Here is a 20,484-nt window from a genome sequence, read left to right as displayed (position 1 = left end):
AAAAAGCATGTTTGCTTCTGTTCCACTAACAGTTTACAGCCTGTTTAACAGTGTACAATATACTGAAAATATAAAGAACATTTGTTCATTTAAATAACATGTGATGTTCTTATATATATTGATGCAAATGTTTTAAGGATAGTTACCATGAATAGCTATCTATAGATGATAATATGCTGTACTAACTATAGATTTTCAAACAACCCAATTCAATTTAAAACCCTGTCTTCACAGTCTGATTTACAATAATCTCTGGAAAGTGCATTGCTGTTAGCTGCATTCATTTCAAGGGACACTGGAGTATGAAGTTCATTGTAGTTCAAAAAGCCTTGTACAGTTGATGGGTTACACATTCTCCCACTCATTTCCACTTAAAATATATGTGGCATGTGGTGGATGCTTTCATCAAAATTGCCTTAGAGTAGAGATATACTTTTAGTTTTAGTGACCCCAGAGGGAATCAAACTCTTGAAACCCTTGTAGTTACTTTCCTCATTGAGCTGTACAAGGACCACATTGTCAGCAGCATCAGAAAGTGCCTCTTAATGACAACATGTTTTATACTCTTGATGCTATTGTTAATGTTTTTGAAAGGCAGTTGTTTTTTGCTCCGATCATGCAGGTAAAATGTGTCTTTGTGTTTCAAGTTGATTCTGTCTAAAAATATTGTAGAATTTCCTAGAGGGACCATGGAATTGAGGGCTTAGCAAATGAGCTAAATGGTGGCATAATACCTAGATCTTAATGATCTGAAGCAAACCAATTTTCCTCTATACAGTATTTTGGTATTAGATTTAATTTTCAACCTTTATTATAGAGACAGTCCAGATGAGAGCACAGCAATTGTGTGTTATGCTAATTAAGATTTCATCTTCAGAGCTTGCCTATGGGCAGATTCTTAAATTGAAATCTGTAACACCTTACACAAACTCCAGTGTGTAATGCATTCATAGTGTTAGGGTATGAAATTCTCAGTTTGTACACTTTGACATAATGGACATGACCAGACATTCACAGTTCAAGAGTAAATGCCAACAATCTCATACAGAAGACACTGACAGGCAGAGCTTCTCGTTTCTAAACTGACTATTCCCTCCTGCCCACCCTCAGTCCTGTGAACACGTACAGGCCTGGTGCTCATTATTCAGCCTCCAAAGAGAAATTGTGCGACAGACTCAGGAAAATTCACCCTCATGCTACAGCCCCTCAAGGTCTCTATAGATTTGCTCTGTTCTCTGGCGAGTTGAGAGTTTTGCTGGAGCAAAGGTCTCCAAAATTCTCTATCAATAACATATAAGGAAGGGCTTCATAACAACTGCATGCCATATTCATGAGTACTGATTCAATATCTGTTTCTTTTGCTAGTAGTTGTTGATGTTGTTGTTACACCCCACAGGGGCATTAAAATGAGAATGCTAAGTACTAACAAATGGACGCACATTACCCCACAGATATTTGATTTTACCTCAGGCCACAGATTTTGCCCCCAGCATACTGTATAGGAAAGCAGCAAATATGCACTATTAAAATGTATGGCTGTCCACACTGCAGATGGGGAGATAGTATACTAATGATGACTTATGAAACTCTATGAGTGTGTCATCATATTAAGGTACTGATATGCTTTTCCACTTTTTTACAAAGATACTGCAGATCAATATTTTTCAAACTTGCAAGACATTCATTTGACAGAACTTCACACACTCAATGATGAGATGAAACCTACATGCATGCTGTAAGGTAATAAGTAAGCTATTAAAAAAATAGTCTACAAAATAAACATGACACAAAACACCTGTCCAAAATGGACAAAATGCTTTGTTTAATACAAAACATGCTCTGAATCCTAGTTTGAGTCGATTGCAACCAAGAGCACTTCAATGTCCTTGTGAATTTAGAACAGAAAACTCAGGGATGTAACATTTCCATCTTGGCTAAATGATTGATGGGTTCACTGGAGGTTTGTATGGTGTCACATTTCCATCTTTCAGACACCTGTCAAATCTAGTTGTCATACAAGAGCAGTACTGATACTGAGCACATAGTGAGACGTTCTCTCTCTGCATGTGCAAGTCATCTATCATAAGGATCTATAGGGCAATCCATGAATAAACAGGAATAGATGACATTGCTTGAACACTAATCATAAAAATCTCTCTGGCTGTTGTAATAGCCTGATTTGAATATTGCCCCTGTCCCTCTGAAGCCCGGGGTCTAACGTGTGGGTCGTTTGCTACCGTAAATATATCACAAGTGGTCAAAAGGTCAGTGGTTCACACAGAGCAGAACCAACAGAAAATACCCATTATGGTGTGTCAATACTCAGTTGCAAATGAAGGACTTATGTAATGTGCAGGTCATTGCTGATGTTTGTAAAAAAAAATATATATATATATATATATATATATTTTTATAATGTGGGAAACTTGATTAATGAATAATGTGATTGACCATTAAGCATGACAGCATAGCAGTTCGCACATGCAATATAAATATTAGAGTCAAAATTGTAAAAGGTTTAACTGTGTTTTTAAATGTTCTTTCACAAAGGTAAACTAGCGAGAATCTAGACAAAGAATCTCTCAAGGTTACTGTTTTTAAAATGTTATTAAGGTGAAGTACACAAATATATCTTTAGTTATTTTAATTATTATTAGAGGGTCATTGTCAGATGGCAAATATATCTATAAGCATGTATAAAGTTAAATCCCTTAATGGTGTTGGCGTATAGGGCCAATGTTTTGCAGCTCCAGGCAGATTTTTATTGTAATTTGTTGGCCAAAAATGTCTCTTTTGATAGTAAAGGATGCTGACCCCTGACCTTCACACTGGTCCTTTAAAGAAAACAAAAAACTGGCAAGTTCTCTTTTACACTGTACTGTTGAGTATACTATCATCACCATCATTCTCTTCTCACAGTCCAGTGCCAACAATCACATGGCGGAAGATAAATGGCAACATCCCCAAAAAGGCAAGACTGCGGAAGTCCCAGGCTGTGCTGGAAATTCCCAACATTCAGCTGGAGGACTCAGGAACTTATGAATGCAAAGCTGAAAATCCAAGAGGAGGCACTGCTTTCAAAGGACATCTGCAGGTCTACAGTGAGTCTGAGCATGCTCACATCCTCTGTCCATGTGTTAATCTTTTACTTTTGTTCAGACATTCAAATTCAATCATAGTAATCAACTATTCAGCTTCTTTAATAAGCTATTTTGGTCATTCTGAACAGTTTCCATGGATTGTAAAGACATAATCGTTGCTAGTTAAAGTGTTCTCAAATTCAAGGCTGGGGACCAGTACTGGTCCCTGTGAATTTGCCAAGTCCAAGGACTAATTGATACATCCATCGTAGATAATCCAAGAACAAGTACTCATCACCTCAACAAATTAGCAGTTTTTTTTTAACTGTGAGATGTGTTTTGTTCTAAGCGGAAAGGTTTCTGAACTAGTTCTTTTATAGAGTGCTGTGGTCATAATATGATCTGAATTGATTCTATTTATTTTTGTCATTACAAAAGCAAGTTTCAGTTAACAGATAATTATAAATAAATAATTTTGGTTGACCTACCAATACTGTAGTCAGCTTAAATCTAATACAGATGTACACAATTATTTATTTGACCCAATCTATACTTGTCACCAAAAATGTCAACTAAAAGCTTTTTTTTTTTCGTGCAGGAATTTTATATCAGTTTTAGCACAGACGTTGGTTAAAGACAAGTTTTTAGTTTTCTAACCAATGTGAGGTACAAGTAAGAATGTTGAATTACTACCTTTGCCCATGATCATAAACTTATCTACCCATTCCTCTCTGTCTGTGCCGTGCGCACAAGACCCAGATAATGGACTGCCTCAGCCTTGGTAGGACACATTTCCAAGGCCCTGCTCTTCTTGGCAACCTCCATTCTGTTGACATCACAAGGAGAATAGGGAGCCTAATTTGTAGCAGCTTCACGTTAAATGTAATTTACACAGGTCAGCTGCTAGTTTAAACTTTCATTGTGAGGGAGACCTTACTGACCATAATCATTCAATCAAACCACACAAAAAGGTATTCTACTAAAGGTGCCATATGCAAAGAATAGCAAAGAACGTGCTTGGCATGTTACTGTAAGAGAAGCAGCTCAGTTCCAGGTTTTACTCCTTTCTGCACACACTGTAAAAGAAATACACCACTTGCAATGTACAACGATTGGATCTGACATGGTGTGTCACACTAATACGAATAAAATATTTTTTATCTTTTCTGTAGTTAAGAAAATAAAGACAAAGCAAAACATATCAGAAACCTGCGTGGAAGCTTTGTTTGTAGGGAATTCAGGGCCAGTACTGGTTCTGAGCTCTGTGCATTTAAAGCTTTACACATAGACATAGACACACACACAGACACTTTTTTCTTTCTTGTCCCAAGAAATGTAGTCTGCACAAATGGGTTCTTAATTGCTGGTTTCCTGTATTATTTTATTTTATTTTAAATTCTTTAATTCTTTTTTCAGAACTTGGCATTTATATTTACGTATGTATACATATGTATTGATGTCGCCATGTGCATTTATAAATGTTGCATTTGCACCTAAAAACATAACATTAGAGCAAAAATAAAGATAAATAAAAAACAAATAAAGGAGATTAAAATAAAAGGGAGAAAAGACTTTGGCTAATGACTGATTAACATTCCTCCCCCTACACAAGACTCGCAGAATGATCCAGCCCCAGTAAAAGGTCCTTGTACATTTTATATTCTTGAATGTACAAGAAAAAAATAATGCACAACCACATACAGCATAAGACCCAGTAGATGGAAAAAGACTACATGATGAAAATAAAAGTACCTACAACCTATACAGTGCTCAGATCTTGAGTTTTGACAGATTTTTTTTAGCATGTGGAGTTGGACAGGGACTGTGGATGCAGCATTGGAAACACAAGCAAGTAGGCTACAGAAAAAAAGGTCCTTGGTTAAGGGCCCCCAGGAATGACGGTTGCCTAGTTTGCCTATTCCATGCGCCAGCCATGCAGTGGAGGGAGAAAAAAGACATGATACAAAAAAAACATGATGATCCTGAGAGAAAAGGATGGTAGTTCTCTTTTTGACAACAATGTAGCTCTGGTCCAAATCAGTACAAAACCTACTGCATTTTCTGTTTATATTCTAAAACTCAGAAAATTAGTAATGTAATCAAACGTACTGAATGGGTTGCTCCTGTTAATAAGTCTTTGTCTTGGTGGTGCTTGTTGGTCTTGAGGTATACAGGTTTAGCTATATATACTTAATCCTAGTTCCAAAAACAAGTCCTGTATGGCTTCTTTTGTACTGTTTTAAACACTTCCCCTCCTTTCTTTGTCTGCTTGTGAGCCAGAACCTCATTAGAATAGGTGTGCATTTTCATTTTACTTCAGTTCTTCAGGGTCGAAGAGTATAACAGAGGATCAGGAAAAAAAAGATGTCTTATTACTGGACACATTGTGTGATTTATCTCTTTTAAGTGCAGTGCAAAAGTACAGGGACAGTGAAAGTCAAAGGAGTTCAAGGATTCAAGGAGTTTTATGTAAAGTGACAAGCATCCAGAGACTAAAAACAATAAAAACAAAAGGTGCAAGACAAAAAGGCAGTACACAAAAGAGAAGGCATGAAATAAAGGTTTGTGCTAAAGTTTATTATTAAAAAAAATAATAATTCAAATAAATAACACAAAGACAACCTTTTCTCTTCAAGTATTTCCTAAACCATATATGTGCTTCTTTTGGGAATGTAGCATTAAAGGATTACAAAAAAGTGCTTTAGTACATTACCTCCACTTAAAATGTCTTAAATCCAACCTCCAACAGGATGTGTTGATTGTGTATTTGTGCATGGCTGTTTCTACTTGTGTGTGTGTGTGTTATATTACTTATTCTACTTCTTTTTTTTTTCTATCTTCAAGCCCTCCCTCAGTGGGTCAGAATGATTAATGACACTCAGATGGATAGTGGAGAGAAGCTCCAATGGGAGTGCAAGGCCATGGGGAGGCCCCGGCCCACCTATCGCTGGCTTCGTAATGGTTTGCCCTTGACATCCCAGGTACCTACCTTACTACACAGTACCCTCTCCGTTTGGTGATTGTACCATGAAACATCTGAATTATTCCTGTGAAAGCATTATCATGTATAGTATATCTATATTCAGATATGATGTACCTTTGTATTTTTTTTGTTACAGGGTCGGGTTGAAATAGTGAACGGAGAAGTGACCATTCACAAAGTGCAGCAGACGGACTCTGGAATGTACCAATGCGTTGCAGAAAATAAATACGGGGCCATCTACTCTAATGCTGAGCTCAAGATCTTAGGTATTGGTTCGGTTTCTAATTTAAATCAGATAAAACATGACATTAAAGGAAAAAAATGCTTGTGTAAATTTTATGAGGCAACTTTTCCTTTCAGCCGAGCATATTTGTTGATACTCTGCAAAGAATAAAATTGCAGACCGAGTATTGGCAACTGAATAAGGTACCAGATGATAGGTAAGGGAGATTGAAATGCAAGTAGGGAACGCTGAACTGTGAGATGTGCTGATTGCCAATCAATGGTTCCTGATTTAACCCAGGCAGTGGACGGCATGAATAAAAGAAGGACCCTTATGGTTATATTCAATGAGGTGTCTGCACGCGTCAAGTTGAGGAGAGTCTGGAACAGCTCTATGTTATTCTGAGGAGAATGAAAAGCAATGACTTGTAGGTATAGATTTATACTAATGGGAGTGAACACTAGAGGAGAGACATCAATGGTTTCTTTGATGGAGTTTAATGACTCCATTAGGGTCTTATCTCCGCTCTATCGTTTGTCATCAAAGCACAGCCTACATTACGATCCCCATTACTTAGAAAAAACAAACCTTCACTTTGGGCATGACTTTCATCAGGTATTTATCAGTCAGTCTTTGCTATTATCATCTGACAATCAATTATCAATAATTGCCAACTCACATTTTGTATAGCGTTTAGTTTATTTTGAAATAAGTGTTTTGTACATAGCAAAACATTTGCCACGTGTATTTGGAAAGGAAAGGACAGTAAAATCCAAGGAACTGAATGGCTGTCCACTGTTCTGTGTTGATGCACTATTTTCTCCTTGTCATCTTCTATACTGGGACGCATCTGGTGACACCCATTCCCCTTTCGTGTTTCCCCAAGGGACAGTTTGATTTACTGTCTGTGTGGCATGCCCTTTTTGAAGGGGAATCTCTGGCATTTTGAAAATCTTGCTTCAAATGGACAAAGTTTTTTTGTGGAAGATCTATCAAATGTTTATCCTGAAACCATCAGTTTAAAATCTGTGTAAAAAAAAAAAAAAAACTCGATTTAAATTCAGAGTGTGCTTTCTCCAAGAGTTAGAAGTTCTGGAATTTAATAAGCTTTATCTGAGCTGACGAAGAGGTGCTTTTGCCTTCCTTAGAGTCACAGTCACAATGATGATATTTAGGAGCTGGTGATGAATGTTTTCATAACTATACCCCCCAGGCATCTCTTCCCAGTGACCTGTGCTCTGTGGAAATGTCCACGAGCAAACACTATCAGGACAGATTACATGGCTAATAACAGCCTGCAGATGAGCGATCACTGGAGGCTACATGGGGGCAGTGGCTGCCCTCATGCCTGTGATCTTGTCCCAGATCCAGCTCTTCTGGGAGGGTGGCGGGTGAAGCAATAAGGGCACTGCCGCCACCAGCTGCAGGCCTGCTCTTATTTTGATTAAAACAAATACACACAGCAACTGCTCTGTTTTCTGCTGCTTTTCGTGTCTAGAGGGACCTCTGCCACTCAGGCAGCTACTCAGGCTCAAAGACACAAGTGTTACAGGGAGAGGGGTCAGCCTGTAGCTACAGATGGGATTGAATTGTCATTGTGTATAATGTCACCTATAAAACATCATTCAGGATTTGAATAATCACAGTTGACAAAGCCTTACAGCCTGTAGATGGCCTTGATGTGTAATACAGCTGTATACCAGTGCCACATCAACTCTAAGCCTCAAGCCTAATTTAGACCATTACTGCTTAATTCATACTCTTGAGCAGACATTGTTAAAAATGTTTATATTGTGTATTTATTATTATTATTATTTTTCACTCAGGCTGCCAGGTTAAACACGGGTTTAAAAAAACATTTTCATTAAAGCAATACCAATCATCCTACCATGTCAGCATTAACATGATGACAGTTATTTAGTTATTAGGCTGCACAACACAATGCATATTTATATAATTGTAGTGGATACAGAATAAGCACATAAGACAAAGTATACATTAAACAGTATATAAAAGCACATTTACAACAGTGTATGTATAGAACCATGCTTTGTAATACTTCACGTGGAAAAGGTAGTTATTACTTTGGAACAAATTAGCATTTTGATCAAACAGCATTTTCAGTCATGATGTGTCAGTCTAAACCCTCTAGCATTTTTTAAATAATTACTTCGAAAGGCCACAGTTGAAGAGGTGTAACGACTGTTATGTTCATAAATCTGGTACATTTTAGCAACCACACAATGAGTAAAGTTGCATTAAGAATGTTTTTTTTTACCAATAGAGGGCAGAAAGACTCCAAAACAATTCACAGAAATAAGCTAGTCAAGTCGTGTTGGCAAACAGATGTCACTGAGCAATATGAGGATCCCATCTGTGTCATTTTCCATTGAGCAGGTAGCACACAGTTAGCCTGTGGTAGGCTTTGTGCTGGAAACAGCTGCTCACGCTTTAATACAATAAGCATCGTTTTAGTTTTTGGTTGTGTGACCAGACAAAGTTAATTAATTCATTAATGGGGGCTTGTCTTCACTATAAGCCCTATTACTTTATGAGGAGTCAGTTGATTCAGTGTTTTCAAAACTTAATTTAACATGCATGTTTACAAAGCCAAACTTTGGCTATAATAAATCATATACAGTGTGAATATTATATGTGTTGACCATGTTGTGACAACATTATTTTTTGATGTCTTCTACAGCGTCTGCACCTGTCTTTGTCCACAATCCCTTACGGGTCATTGCCACACTTGGAAAAGATGTATTACTAGAATGCAAACCCAGAGCATCACCCAAACCAAGGATAACATGGAAGAGAGGAGACAGAAGGATACAGCCAAATAAAAGGTACTGCAACTCTTTCTTAAGCATCATGCTTCACTCTCACATAGACGTTGCTTCTTACATACTGGATGTCTCATTCTGGTTGTGTCAGTTAGAATGTATTGTTACATGAAACAAAGACATACACTTACATACAGTTCTTGATCTGTGTATGAAAATGTATATGTAGCTTCTGAAGTGTCCTTGCTGATAGGGATCCATCAAGGACACAGCGCAGGTGTGTGCCTATGTAAAGGCGGGCACAGGGGTCCGCACACTAAAGTTATATGATAAGCCCAACCTGCTAACCAACATGGTAATAACAACACATAGTGAGTTCAAAGCAACCTACTGCATGTTTTCAAAAATGTATCCAGATGAAAATGTCTGTGTCGGGCTAAAACCAGTGAATTTGTCGCACCTCATCACATTGATTCCATAAAGCTTTCCTGGTCATTGATTTGCAACATTTGCCTATCATAACCAAAGATATTAAATATATAGATAAATGCCTCAGAAGAGATGGTATAGCAAGTTTCTACTGTTTGACAAATGTTTATAATTGCACAGTATATCGTCATAACATCCAGGCCTCTGTACAGATACAATTTGTAGCATTAAAAAGTAAGAGAAATGTGTAAAACTCTGACAAAAGCATTATATGCCTTGAAATATCACTGAAGTAATGATCTGCCTTGAGCTCTTTACTGTGCATACAAAATAGCATTTGTTGGAAGGCGTGTCTCAGTGTCTGGAATGAAACCCCTAAAATATTTTAGACTTTTAGGAAGAATTCATTTTTGCATTATTGGTATAGATGGTGTACATTTTCTTTGCAGGCAGTGGTAGATTTACTGGAGCTCTGTTTTATAAGTAGCAGTTTTCTTCCTGTGCACAATTTAGGGAATAGAATATTATGAAAGAAAGTTAATTGCTCTGTAAAATATGCATGAAGTCATGAAAAGTTTGTCTCCCTCAATATCTTTGTATTGTTTTTCATCATAGTTTTGTGGAATAAATGCAAGCGTTATCATTCTGGCTCAGGCTCCTTGAGGAATTGTATACATGTCTTGTTGTAACACATCACAGTTTCATTACTGTAACTGAAATTAAGTGTCACTACTAAAATAAAACACCTTAGGTACTGGCAGCACTCTGGAGACTCATCCTCAACCCCACCTCCTTCTCAGGGATGCTGACAATTTAAACCTTACAATTGCATTTGGAATTCACACGCAGTTTGATGCATCATCTTTTATGAGAAACATCTCTCCGTTGCACCTAGAGGGGGGCTGAGCAGGGCGAGGGTCCATCAATCAAACTGAGCGACACCACTGAAATTATCAGTCACTGCTGAGCATCCTAAGTTTTGAGTGAAAGAACAGGACCTTTATTTATCAGCCAAGATTCAGCAGTCTGTTCAACAGCCTGGCAGCAAGGGCAGCCAGTTGATAATCAGATCCTCAGTGTGTGCTGCTCCTTCAAACAGGCAGCGACAAATCTTCATGCCTCTAACAGGTGGATGGAAACAGTATTCAGGAGTATTCAGAAATTAGTTTAACACAGTAATAGCAGAGGTTGCTGCAAATCTGCAAAACATTTCATTTTCCATTTAAAGACAAATGGTCGTCAGAGGTAATTTTGATGTCTATACTCTATAAAAGAACTGGCATCAGTAGAACTGATGGATGGGGATAAGTTAGTGACTGTGTTGCCCTAAAATGGTGATTAATGACCCTGGCTTGTCTGGATCTGATAAAGCCTTTGAGGTATTTGTCAAACCCTTGCAAATCTATTTTTCAATGTTGTTGCCGTAGACTGCGGGGAGATTCATACCTGTTCAAACACCTTGAGCTTGTTTTTATCTGACTTTAGATAAAGTCGTGTCTTTGAGAAAATTGTTCACAAAAAATATTGGCAAAGCAGTAAGTTAATCTCTCCACTCAGACTAATTTATCATTCACTATTAAGTGCCTGCATTGTTTATGTATGTGGTTCATTTTCTTCTTAATCTCAAAGAATTCCCACATTCAGTAACTTTTCTCACAGATTCCTCTTAAGCTGCTAAACACTGCTATTATAAAACACACATCCAATTAGAGTTTGATGCTCTAATAGGATGTTTTTTTGCAACAGTTAACAGTAATATAGTGAATAAATTAACTGGATAAAAAAGTGTGTTGGGGGGGGGGGTCACTGCTCAACTGGAGATCAACCTTGATCAAGTGATTTGTATCTGGAACAGCCTAAATAAACAGGTTGAATTTAGGTCTTGGTCAGGGTGACTCCTGAAAGGATTTTCTGCCTTTACCTTTAGTAAAGAGTAAAGAGTTTATAGATGGAAAGACGTTCTATTCTTGGAAGAACAGGAGAGGAATCGAAACAGCTCCACGTTTATCTAGCATTGACAGCTGTGCTGACTTAATGAAGGTTTGTAATTAACATGGATTTCCGCTAATGTTCAGGGCTTTTGTCTCGTAAATAGAAAGTATTAATCCCATTAGTTTGAAAGTACATGCAGACTCAATTGAAATCCACAGATTTTTTTGTTTAAGAGTCAGTGCATAATTTGGCAATTTTTATTAAAATGTGAAATGTTTATTAATGCATTATAGGTTACTGATAGCATATGTAAGTAATGAGTATTCTGTAGCCTTTTATTTGATTTCACCCCAGAAACCTTGCCTCAGATTTAAAAGATATATATTTTGAAATCCTATAAGTTTGTGATTTTCTAATGTTTTTTTTAAAGTGCCTAAGATAGAATTGATTTGCATATTCTGTATACCCAACAGCCCCTATCTTGTCCTTTCTGCCTCAGTGTCCTTGTCGGATGTGAATTTCCTCCCTAATTTGAAAAATGTCTCCTGGCTGCAGATTGCCTCAGAATTGTCTATGTGTGGGAGGATTTTGTCACACCTTCATGGGTTTCTCTTTGCCAATTTCAATCACCTTGCCCATGATGAAAGAGCTTAGTGTTGTAAATATAAATGCCAAACAATATGAATTAAACTAAACGATGAGAATACCTCACACCCCCACACCATTTCAATTGTTTAATTTCGAATTAAATTGATTTTGTAAGAAAAGAATAACTTTGTAAATACTCATCCCCACCTCAGTCGGCCATGCTGAAGTCAAATGTACTATATAAATTTATAATATGATTAAAAGGGGGTTTTGCACTGGACACTGAGGGTAGATAATTCAAAATACTATACTTTTACATGATTCCTGCTCTGAAGCCATCTGCTCACACACCTGCTTCCAGTGTTGTTACATCCTATACCATCTCATGTCAAGCACTTAATTTTCAAGCTGTTATTTACAAGTCAGAGCAAAATGTTATACAATATTGCTAGTGTTCTTCAGCTGGATAAAAGGCTACTTATGAATGCAGACATAGTGTTGTTTTTCTCTCTATTACACTTGTGTTTCCCAGGAGGACAGCTTGGTGATGTGCGCATCTTGGTTTGACAGCTTTTATTTCAGATTCACTGAATGGGGCAATATTTAGAGTTTGTCAGGTGGAACTTATGATGAATGCACCGTTTATTTAGATTTATGGAAATACTGATGCAGAGGAACAAAGAATCTATTTTATTTTATGTGGTGTCATGTTCTCCATAGATTTAGCTTTGAAATTTCCCTTTAATGAATTTTAAATTATACTGTAATTACTCCAATAGGCAGCCTTTTGTGTTCTTTCAAAGGCACAAGATCAGATATAGTTCATCATTGTGCCCAAATTGAAAGTCAGAGGAATACTGTGTTTCTTTGTTCTTGACATCAATACTTTTTTTTTCTTTTACTGAAAATGTGTCCCCATTACCTTAATCTGTATCTTTAATAGCATCTTTGTTTTAATCCAGTTGAAGATAGGGCTACTCAGTAGTATCTGCAAATCAGATTCATTAACACATTTAAATTGTTGATTGATCTTTACTGAATAGGGTTTATTTGCACGTTCCCTTGTTGAAGGTTACACAACAAATACAAACACTGCTCTTGATTTCACATCCCCCAGTCCTCTGAGCTTTTTTGTAACATAAACAACTTAATGTCAGGCGCTTTTTGTCCTTCAGTTCAGTGATAATAACTTGCTAGCTCTAAATACAATTGTTTTTTATATTTTTTACTGGAATCTCTTGTGGATGATTATTTCAAGAATATTTGAGATGTTCATTTCAACTTTTCTTTTCTCATCCCTAGTGAATATTTCTATTCTTGTAAACCGACACAACCACAAACATATAACCCCATGCCTGAACTTGTAGTGCAACTGTTCGTATACATGAATTTGTTTCTCATACCAGTATTGATTTTTGTGTCCTTTCTCATAGGATTATGTTGTTACGGAACAACACTCTGAGAATTGTTAACTCCAGCCGAGCGGATGAGGGGAACTATGTGTGCCGGGCAGAGAATCAGTTGGGCTCGGCAGAGATGACTGCCATACTGTGGGTAAAAGGTAAGTGATGCCCTGGGGGCCTTTATTTTCTGCCAAATTAGCACAAGTCAGCCACCAGTAAACAGTCCCCAATGTCATCCCCCCCCCCCCCCNNCACCTTTGCTCGATTGCCAAGAAATTTACTGTGCTTGCTCAACCGTGAACCAAGGGCTCTCACATTCAAGAATCATATTACAAGGACACACTTTAACAGCATGAAGGGTTCTGTGTCATAGCTACGAACAGTCTAGGTCAGAGCCAAGCGGGATATTTATCTGACAAAGGTGAGTGTTTTTGCCTAAGTTAGGGTTGGGTTCCGATGATTGCTCTAGCAGTGATGTCACAGTCAAATGCAGCTGCTTGACGCTAGCTTTGGGTTAGCCTGAGGTGACAGTGTAGCAGCTTTGTGCTTCCAGACGCCATGCGTGTGGAGCTCAGCCCGAGCAGAGTGGAAGTGACTGTGGGGGAGAGCGTGGTGCTGAGCTGCAAGGCCACGCATGACACATCGCTGGATGTGGCTTTCCAGTGGTTCTTCAACCAGAAACCAATCAACTTTCAACAGGACGGCGGCCACTTTGAATACATCCAAACAGTAAGAGCGAGAGTAAGAGCAAAAGTAAGACCAAGAGTAAATTTATCATATTGGTTATGGTCTATTTGTCTACCTTTTAATCTACCTGTCCGTCTATCTAGCTCTGTCTTTCCAGCTGTCTGTCTGTCTGTTCGCCTCTCCGTCTGTTATCCATTGTAGCTGTATCTGTATGTCTGTGTTCATCTGTTAAGTGTAAACAGATGGCAGGTTTTTTTTTGTTTTGTTTTTTTATTAATTTAATTGACTTCATGCCCAAATTTGTTGATCTTGTAAATCAATGTATTACAATGAAAATTATTTACTTTTTTACTTCAAGTGTGCTACTTATTGCACCAAACTCTTGTTGTACCCGCTGTAAGAATCAATTCTACTAAAGGTCAGACAACCTTGCGTATCATCAAAGCCCTGCATTGAATCACATAAGCATGTATATCAAAGTATAGTCTATTGTTTTGAATTTGCAACTGTGTATATTGTATCTTTGTATCTTTCTGTGAAAAGGAAAACACAAATACAGACTAACATACTGGCTTTGAAAGGTAATAAAGGCTTAAACAAAGTCAGCAATGATTTTGCATAAGAAATAGGAAAGAAAATGATGAAGAAGAAAATTATCCTAAAAACTTTAATATGGTGAAATTGTCTGTTTTTTAATGTGTATTGTCGCTTTTATATACATGTAGCATGTACAGTACCACCACCTTCTTTCTTATCAAACTGTGGCTTTGTAAAAACATAATTACACATCCGTTCACAACAACTACAACAGGCAGGTCCCTCCTGAATTGTAAGAATTGTACACATTCTTTTTCTTTGTCTGTCTGTTTGACTTTAGTAATTTAGACTAGGTCAATAGATACAGGGTCAAGCATCCTCTGAGGAAGATGTATGAATGTGATGTATGAATTCTCCAAACAAAATATACCCAAACAAAGAAGCATTTAACCTTTGCCTCCCCTCAGCATCAATGTTGCATTGTTAACTTTGCCATTTCACCTTCACCTTAACCCTTCTTTCTTTTTGCTTAACCTTTTCTGACCTCCATGTTTAACTTGTTTCTTATTACCAGTTGCATTGTTTTCCCTGGTTAACCATACAAGTGTACTGTGGGATTATGTTCAGCACAATATACACATATTGCAATCTCTGTTCTGCATTGTGCATAGATATACCACACTAGTTGGTTCACATGAGCTCTCTGTAGTCAACAGTTAATGTTAGTAACTGTAGGATAACATTGCTAAACATATGCCAAATGCCACTTATACACATAAATCATTATGTGTTAAACTGAATTGAAATGGTAAGTTTACCATTTTGATGTATCCCTTTTTGGATGCATTGCTTTGAATATTAAGAAGAAGCAATGCATGAGCAAATTCAACTTATAAGATTCAGATATCACTTCTGTCATCGTGTGCACTAAACAGTTTGAGGCTTGTTTCAACAAGATTAATATAGTTATATACTTTTACAAAGCAACATCTTATATTTCCCCTCTCTATATTATTAAAAATCATTAGTGTCTAAACCGTAAAATGAAGTTGAAAACAAATTTGCTCGAGAGTAGAGAGTCATGTGTATGTCACTATTCCTTTGTCAACAGTGGATGTTAAAATCACATCTGTCCTGATGTGTCCTCTGCTACTACCCATGCTCTGGAGAGAAAGTATTTGCAGTGACAATCCTTTACAGGCACAACAGATTCCTGGCTGATGCATGGTTTGTAATTTTAATCAGGTTTCGTGCTAAATAGCTGCCTGTAGACCTTGAATTATTCCCAGTCTTGCCTTAGGCTTTTCTCATTTCAACACAGAGAAAATACGGATAGCTGAAGAATGTAGCAGCAAGCAAGCACCTGAATTAAACAGGAATCTCTCAAGCCACATGAGCCTCTACAAGATGTAAAGGAATCACACTTTTTTGTGTCAAGCACATTTAGGCTCCTAATACCTACCTTTTTTGTTCTTTTCTTTCCCAATCGCAGCAGTCTTCAACAGTAGATCTAATGATCAGGAGCATCTTGTTGAAGCATGCTGGGAAGTATGGGTGCCGGGCCCAGACCAGTGCTGACACTGTATTTGCTGAGGCTGAACTTCTTGTTCGAGGTGAGCTGTCAGTGTGCCGGCACACTATGACGTCTTTTACACTGGAGGCGCTGACTCACTGTCCCCCTTCAGCTGAACCATTACCCTGAAACAGAACTCACCTTATAGTCAGGCTGAATTATTCTTCTAAAGTTTATTCCAGTGGAAATGAAGATTAAGAGCCAATTTCCTTTTTTTTTTTTGATTAAAAATGTGAAATAATGTTCACATTATCTGTTTTAGGAAATGAACCCACACTTTGTTAAGTGCAGCAGATTTGGGAAGTTGGTTAATTACATCAGACATTAGAAATTTGCTTCTGGTGTAGGCAATTGAACAAGGACTATTTCCATATTATTGCCCCCTTTTGACCATCTTGACTAATTTTTTATAGTCACTGTGAGTATGGCTGGACAGACGGTCTGTCTGCATGAACACGTTTAATATGTGCTGTTAAACAGATTGGCTGATTTGTCTAGTGATCAGATTCTGGGGCTGCTTCTCATTGTTGCTGATAATGTAACATAACGATTATTGTTCACACAGCTCCTGGTCTATTCTTGACCATCTTCTAAAATAAATTTTTTTTTGTATTGATTTAAGGCTGTGTAACACCTCATAACTTTTTTTCAGATGATTTGACAGGAAAGACCAGTCATCCAACCAAAACTAAACTGAGTTTTGTTTTGCTTAGTGATTGTGTATAGTAGGACTGATGATAATGACAAAGTTTAAAAAAATATATAGTAAGTAAATTGTCATGAAAAAAAGGTGTTGAATTTTGTTTTATTTTTGTTAGATTTTCTTAATAAAATGGCAGCAGAAGACACCTTAAACCATATTTTTGGGGTTATTTTTTGATTTTTTTCAATTTGATCTATTTGTATCCCAGAAATATTCATATTAATATACTGTATAACTTCAGCCATCTCAAGTATAGTATTTGACATATTTAATGAATGTCATTTAACATTAAGCACTAATAGAGGGGAGGATTTATGCCATGGTGTTGAACACACTAAAAGGAGGGTGCTGTTCCTATAGTGACACAAAATGCATCTTAATGTCCTGAAATGCAAATGCACCTTTCAGTGCAACCTTCTAATGGGCACTTTTTGGGGACACAGTACATTGGTTTTCATTGAGCGTACCAGCTGCCAGCTTTTCATTTACAGCTGTTTCCCCTTGAGTCCTTAGACGTTTGCTGCACTTGCAGATTACATTTATTTCTGAAGACTGAGGTAAACATATGTTCAGCTGTATTAAAACACAGGAAGGTCTACCACACAGTCATGCTCAGCAGAACTGGCAAACTGCCTTCAAAACCCCCAAAAAGAAAGCTCCAATATCCCTTAATCAGCATGAAATCCTTGGCAGCAGATCTGTGTCAGCCCAAATCCTGATTCAGTTTAATATATCGTGTTCTTGTTTGTTGTTTGTTTTTGCAAAGCTTACAACAGAGAAATTATGTTGTCACCTTATGCATAGAGCTGCTTTTTAATGCGTGCATGGATGCATCCATTAGTGTATCTAATAACAATGCATGATGAAGGCGTCACAATATGGACCAGCTTAGAGTTAATACAGAGAGAAACAGACATTGTTTTTGTTCTTCCCTTATGTCTTGACATTTCTGAAGCATTGGTGGTTCAGCCGTTCAGACCTGTAATTTAATCTCTGTTACCTAACCATCTTTCCACCAGGTCCTCCTGGACCTCCTGGGGTGGTGATTGTGGAGGAGATCACAGATACCACAGCCACCCTGTCCTGGACCCGTGGCCTGGACAATCACAGCCCTATCAGCACCTATAATTTACAGGCGCGCAGCCCATTTTCATTAGGCTGGCAAACTGTCAAAACAGGTAATCAATAAGGAGCAAATTGCAGCATCTACTCTGTGAGGTTAATGCGGGGCCATATACAAAGGCCTTAATCCTGCCTAGAGTCAAGTACGGAGATGGTGAAGCAAGAGCAAGGTTACTGGTTTCAGGAGACATAATTACTTTTATACTATAACACAACAAGCCTTTGACATCTCATCTAGAAAGTAATGGATAAGGTGTCTTACACTGTTCTCTGGACTAAACTCTGACCAAGACTTTCTTCTCAGATGCACGTTTAAGAAGTTGAATTACAGTTCTCTTTTAAGATGTCATTTTATTGTCTGAGCTTGGCTGTTTTTCAAAAGAACTTAGCAAAAAGTAATTTGAGCTTATATCAAATGTCATTGCTTTGAATTTTATTCGGTGTCATATCACCCGTTAATGGGAAATTAACCTTTTGGGCTTCAATTATAAGACTTATCTATGTTCATTTAGTGTAAATGCACTTTCACTGCTTAAAAAATGAATTAGCTTCTATTTTCTGTACCTTGACAGAAAAACCATCAATTACTATTACTTAGCGTTAAAGGATGAAGGCTTGCTGAGCATTGTGTGTAATCCATCTTAATATGCCATGTGATAATAATAGCAGAGTTTAAGGTGTGATAATGATTCATCCCCACAGAAATATAAATCATACTTTGTATACACTCTTCTCACATCATGTCTGTTCAACCACGTTTAATTCGATAAAGCACAATTAGGACTCTGTGATGTATTGTCAGTGTTGAATTTGTTAAGATTAGCATAAAGGGGATTGGGCTTTTAGCTCCCACTCCTTGCAAACACAGTTATCAGCTCATGTTTGAAGAGCAGCTTGCTTGACAGAGTGGTCTCATTGTGAGCTGCTTTGGATGATAAGAATGTAAGCTCCACTGCTTCACTGAATGTTGCCTTAGTTAGCACAGAGAGACCTTTGGTTCATTTGTGACACGGATATGCTTTCAGTCAATGTTTGTTTGTTGTTGCAGGATCAATATTGACACTGTTTGATTGTGGCAGCCCTAAAGAAACTAGATTAGTTATGTTACCTGATTGTAATTCCATTTAAAAAACGTTCATAAAACTTTATTCTGTCTCAGGATGTGATATATATAATTTCTTAGCTCTCTGTAGATACTGTGAAAATTGATTGAAGTCAGCTTCCCTCTATGTAATGAGTTGTACCTCCAAATGTGGTAAGCTGTTCAGACATCAAAACAACATCACATACCAGGTTTTAAGAAAATTGCGTATCGTCACAAATATCCCAGAAAATCTGCAGCGAAGGTGTAATACCGTGCAGTCCATAAGAACTAAGACAATGGCTTTTTTTATTTTTTTTGGCTCTGTACTATAGCACCGTGGATTTAAAATGAAACAATGGGTATGAGGTTAAAGTGTCAACCCACAGCTTTTACACACAGATGTAAACATTGTAGGAATTATCCTTTAATTTTAGGGAACAGAAAGTAATTAGACAAGCTGACACAGTCTTATAAGTCATATGAAGTTATCATATTTAACTGTATATATAATCCGTTGCAGTTAATGACTGCCTGTAGGCTACAGACATAAGCAGTCACTTGGTAGCTTCCCTGGTGATGCTCTGCCAGCCATCATCACTCCTTGCTTGCTTCAGTCTGGCCCTAAGCAGAAAAACCTGCCTCATCTGTATTGTTAAGCATAATTGTCCTGCTGCTCTATTTCAAGAGACTTCATATCCAAAGGTCTATGGTTCCTACCCTCTTTACTCAGTGTGCATCTGATCACTTAAACACCCTTAAAGCCTTAGCGTTCGTATTTAAGGCAGTGTATGTTTTACATGCTGTACATAATGTGAACAAAAGTGCAGGAACTGTTATGTGGCATTTGTCCTGATTAGCCACACTGTTGTCTGCAGACCCAGACCCAGTGACAGGGGACATGGAGTCAGCCATGGCTGTGGAGCTCAACCCCTGGGTGGAATATGAGTTCAGGGTGGTGGCCAGCAATGCAATCGGGACCGGAGATCCCAGTGCACCTTCGAGAGGAGTTAGGACTAAAGAAGCAGGTAATCCTCTAAGCCATCAGTGCTGCATATGCACTACATTCAAGTCGCATTTTAACACACATATTCACCCGGTAGTCCAGCCACTTATTATATAATGTACAAATCCCAGCTGATGATTTATTGTAGCTAGAGAGCTTACAGTATACCATGTTATATTCCCATTGTTAATATACTCAATTTTAATTGGGCAAGAAGTTGAAAATATGCTGCTTACATGAATTTCAACAAGTTTAGTGTTTCTGCTAAAGCAGCCAGTCCTTTAATGCCCAGAGGCAAAGACACAGCAGAATACACTATTTATGGTGAGCAAAAATTGACGGAGACAGGCTGGA

The 20,484-nt window shown here is 37.7% G+C and overlaps 1 protein-coding gene across 1 annotated transcript in view; it reads left to right on the top strand.

The window, feature by feature from the left end:
* The window catches only part of cntn5 (contactin 5), a 53,761-nt gene that overhangs the window by 23,194 nt on the left and 10,083 nt on the right, over positions 1–20,484 (top strand). Inside the window, exons 7-15 of the mRNA XM_035680760.1 lie at positions 2,920–3,101; positions 5,925–6,061; positions 6,200–6,329; positions 8,988–9,132; positions 13,452–13,579; positions 13,975–14,150; positions 16,138–16,258; positions 17,941–18,099; positions 20,003–20,152. Coding sequence (XP_035536653.1) covers positions 2,920–3,101; positions 5,925–6,061; positions 6,200–6,329; positions 8,988–9,132; positions 13,452–13,579; positions 13,975–14,150; positions 16,138–16,258; positions 17,941–18,099; positions 20,003–20,152 — 1,328 coding nt within the window. The remainder of the gene's footprint in view (positions 1–2,919; positions 3,102–5,924; positions 6,062–6,199; positions 6,330–8,987; positions 9,133–13,451; positions 13,580–13,974; positions 14,151–16,137; positions 16,259–17,940; positions 18,100–20,002; positions 20,153–20,484) is intronic.

The sequence above is a fragment of the Morone saxatilis genome, unplaced genomic scaffold (assembly GCF_004916995.1).
Source record: "Morone saxatilis isolate NCDOM2014 unplaced genomic scaffold, NCSU_SB_2.0 Contig8, whole genome shotgun sequence".
Lineage (NCBI taxonomy): Eukaryota > Metazoa > Chordata > Actinopteri > Moronidae > Morone > Morone saxatilis.
The sequence above is the reverse complement of the archived record's forward strand: the minus strand, read 5'-3'. Positions and strand labels throughout refer to the sequence as shown.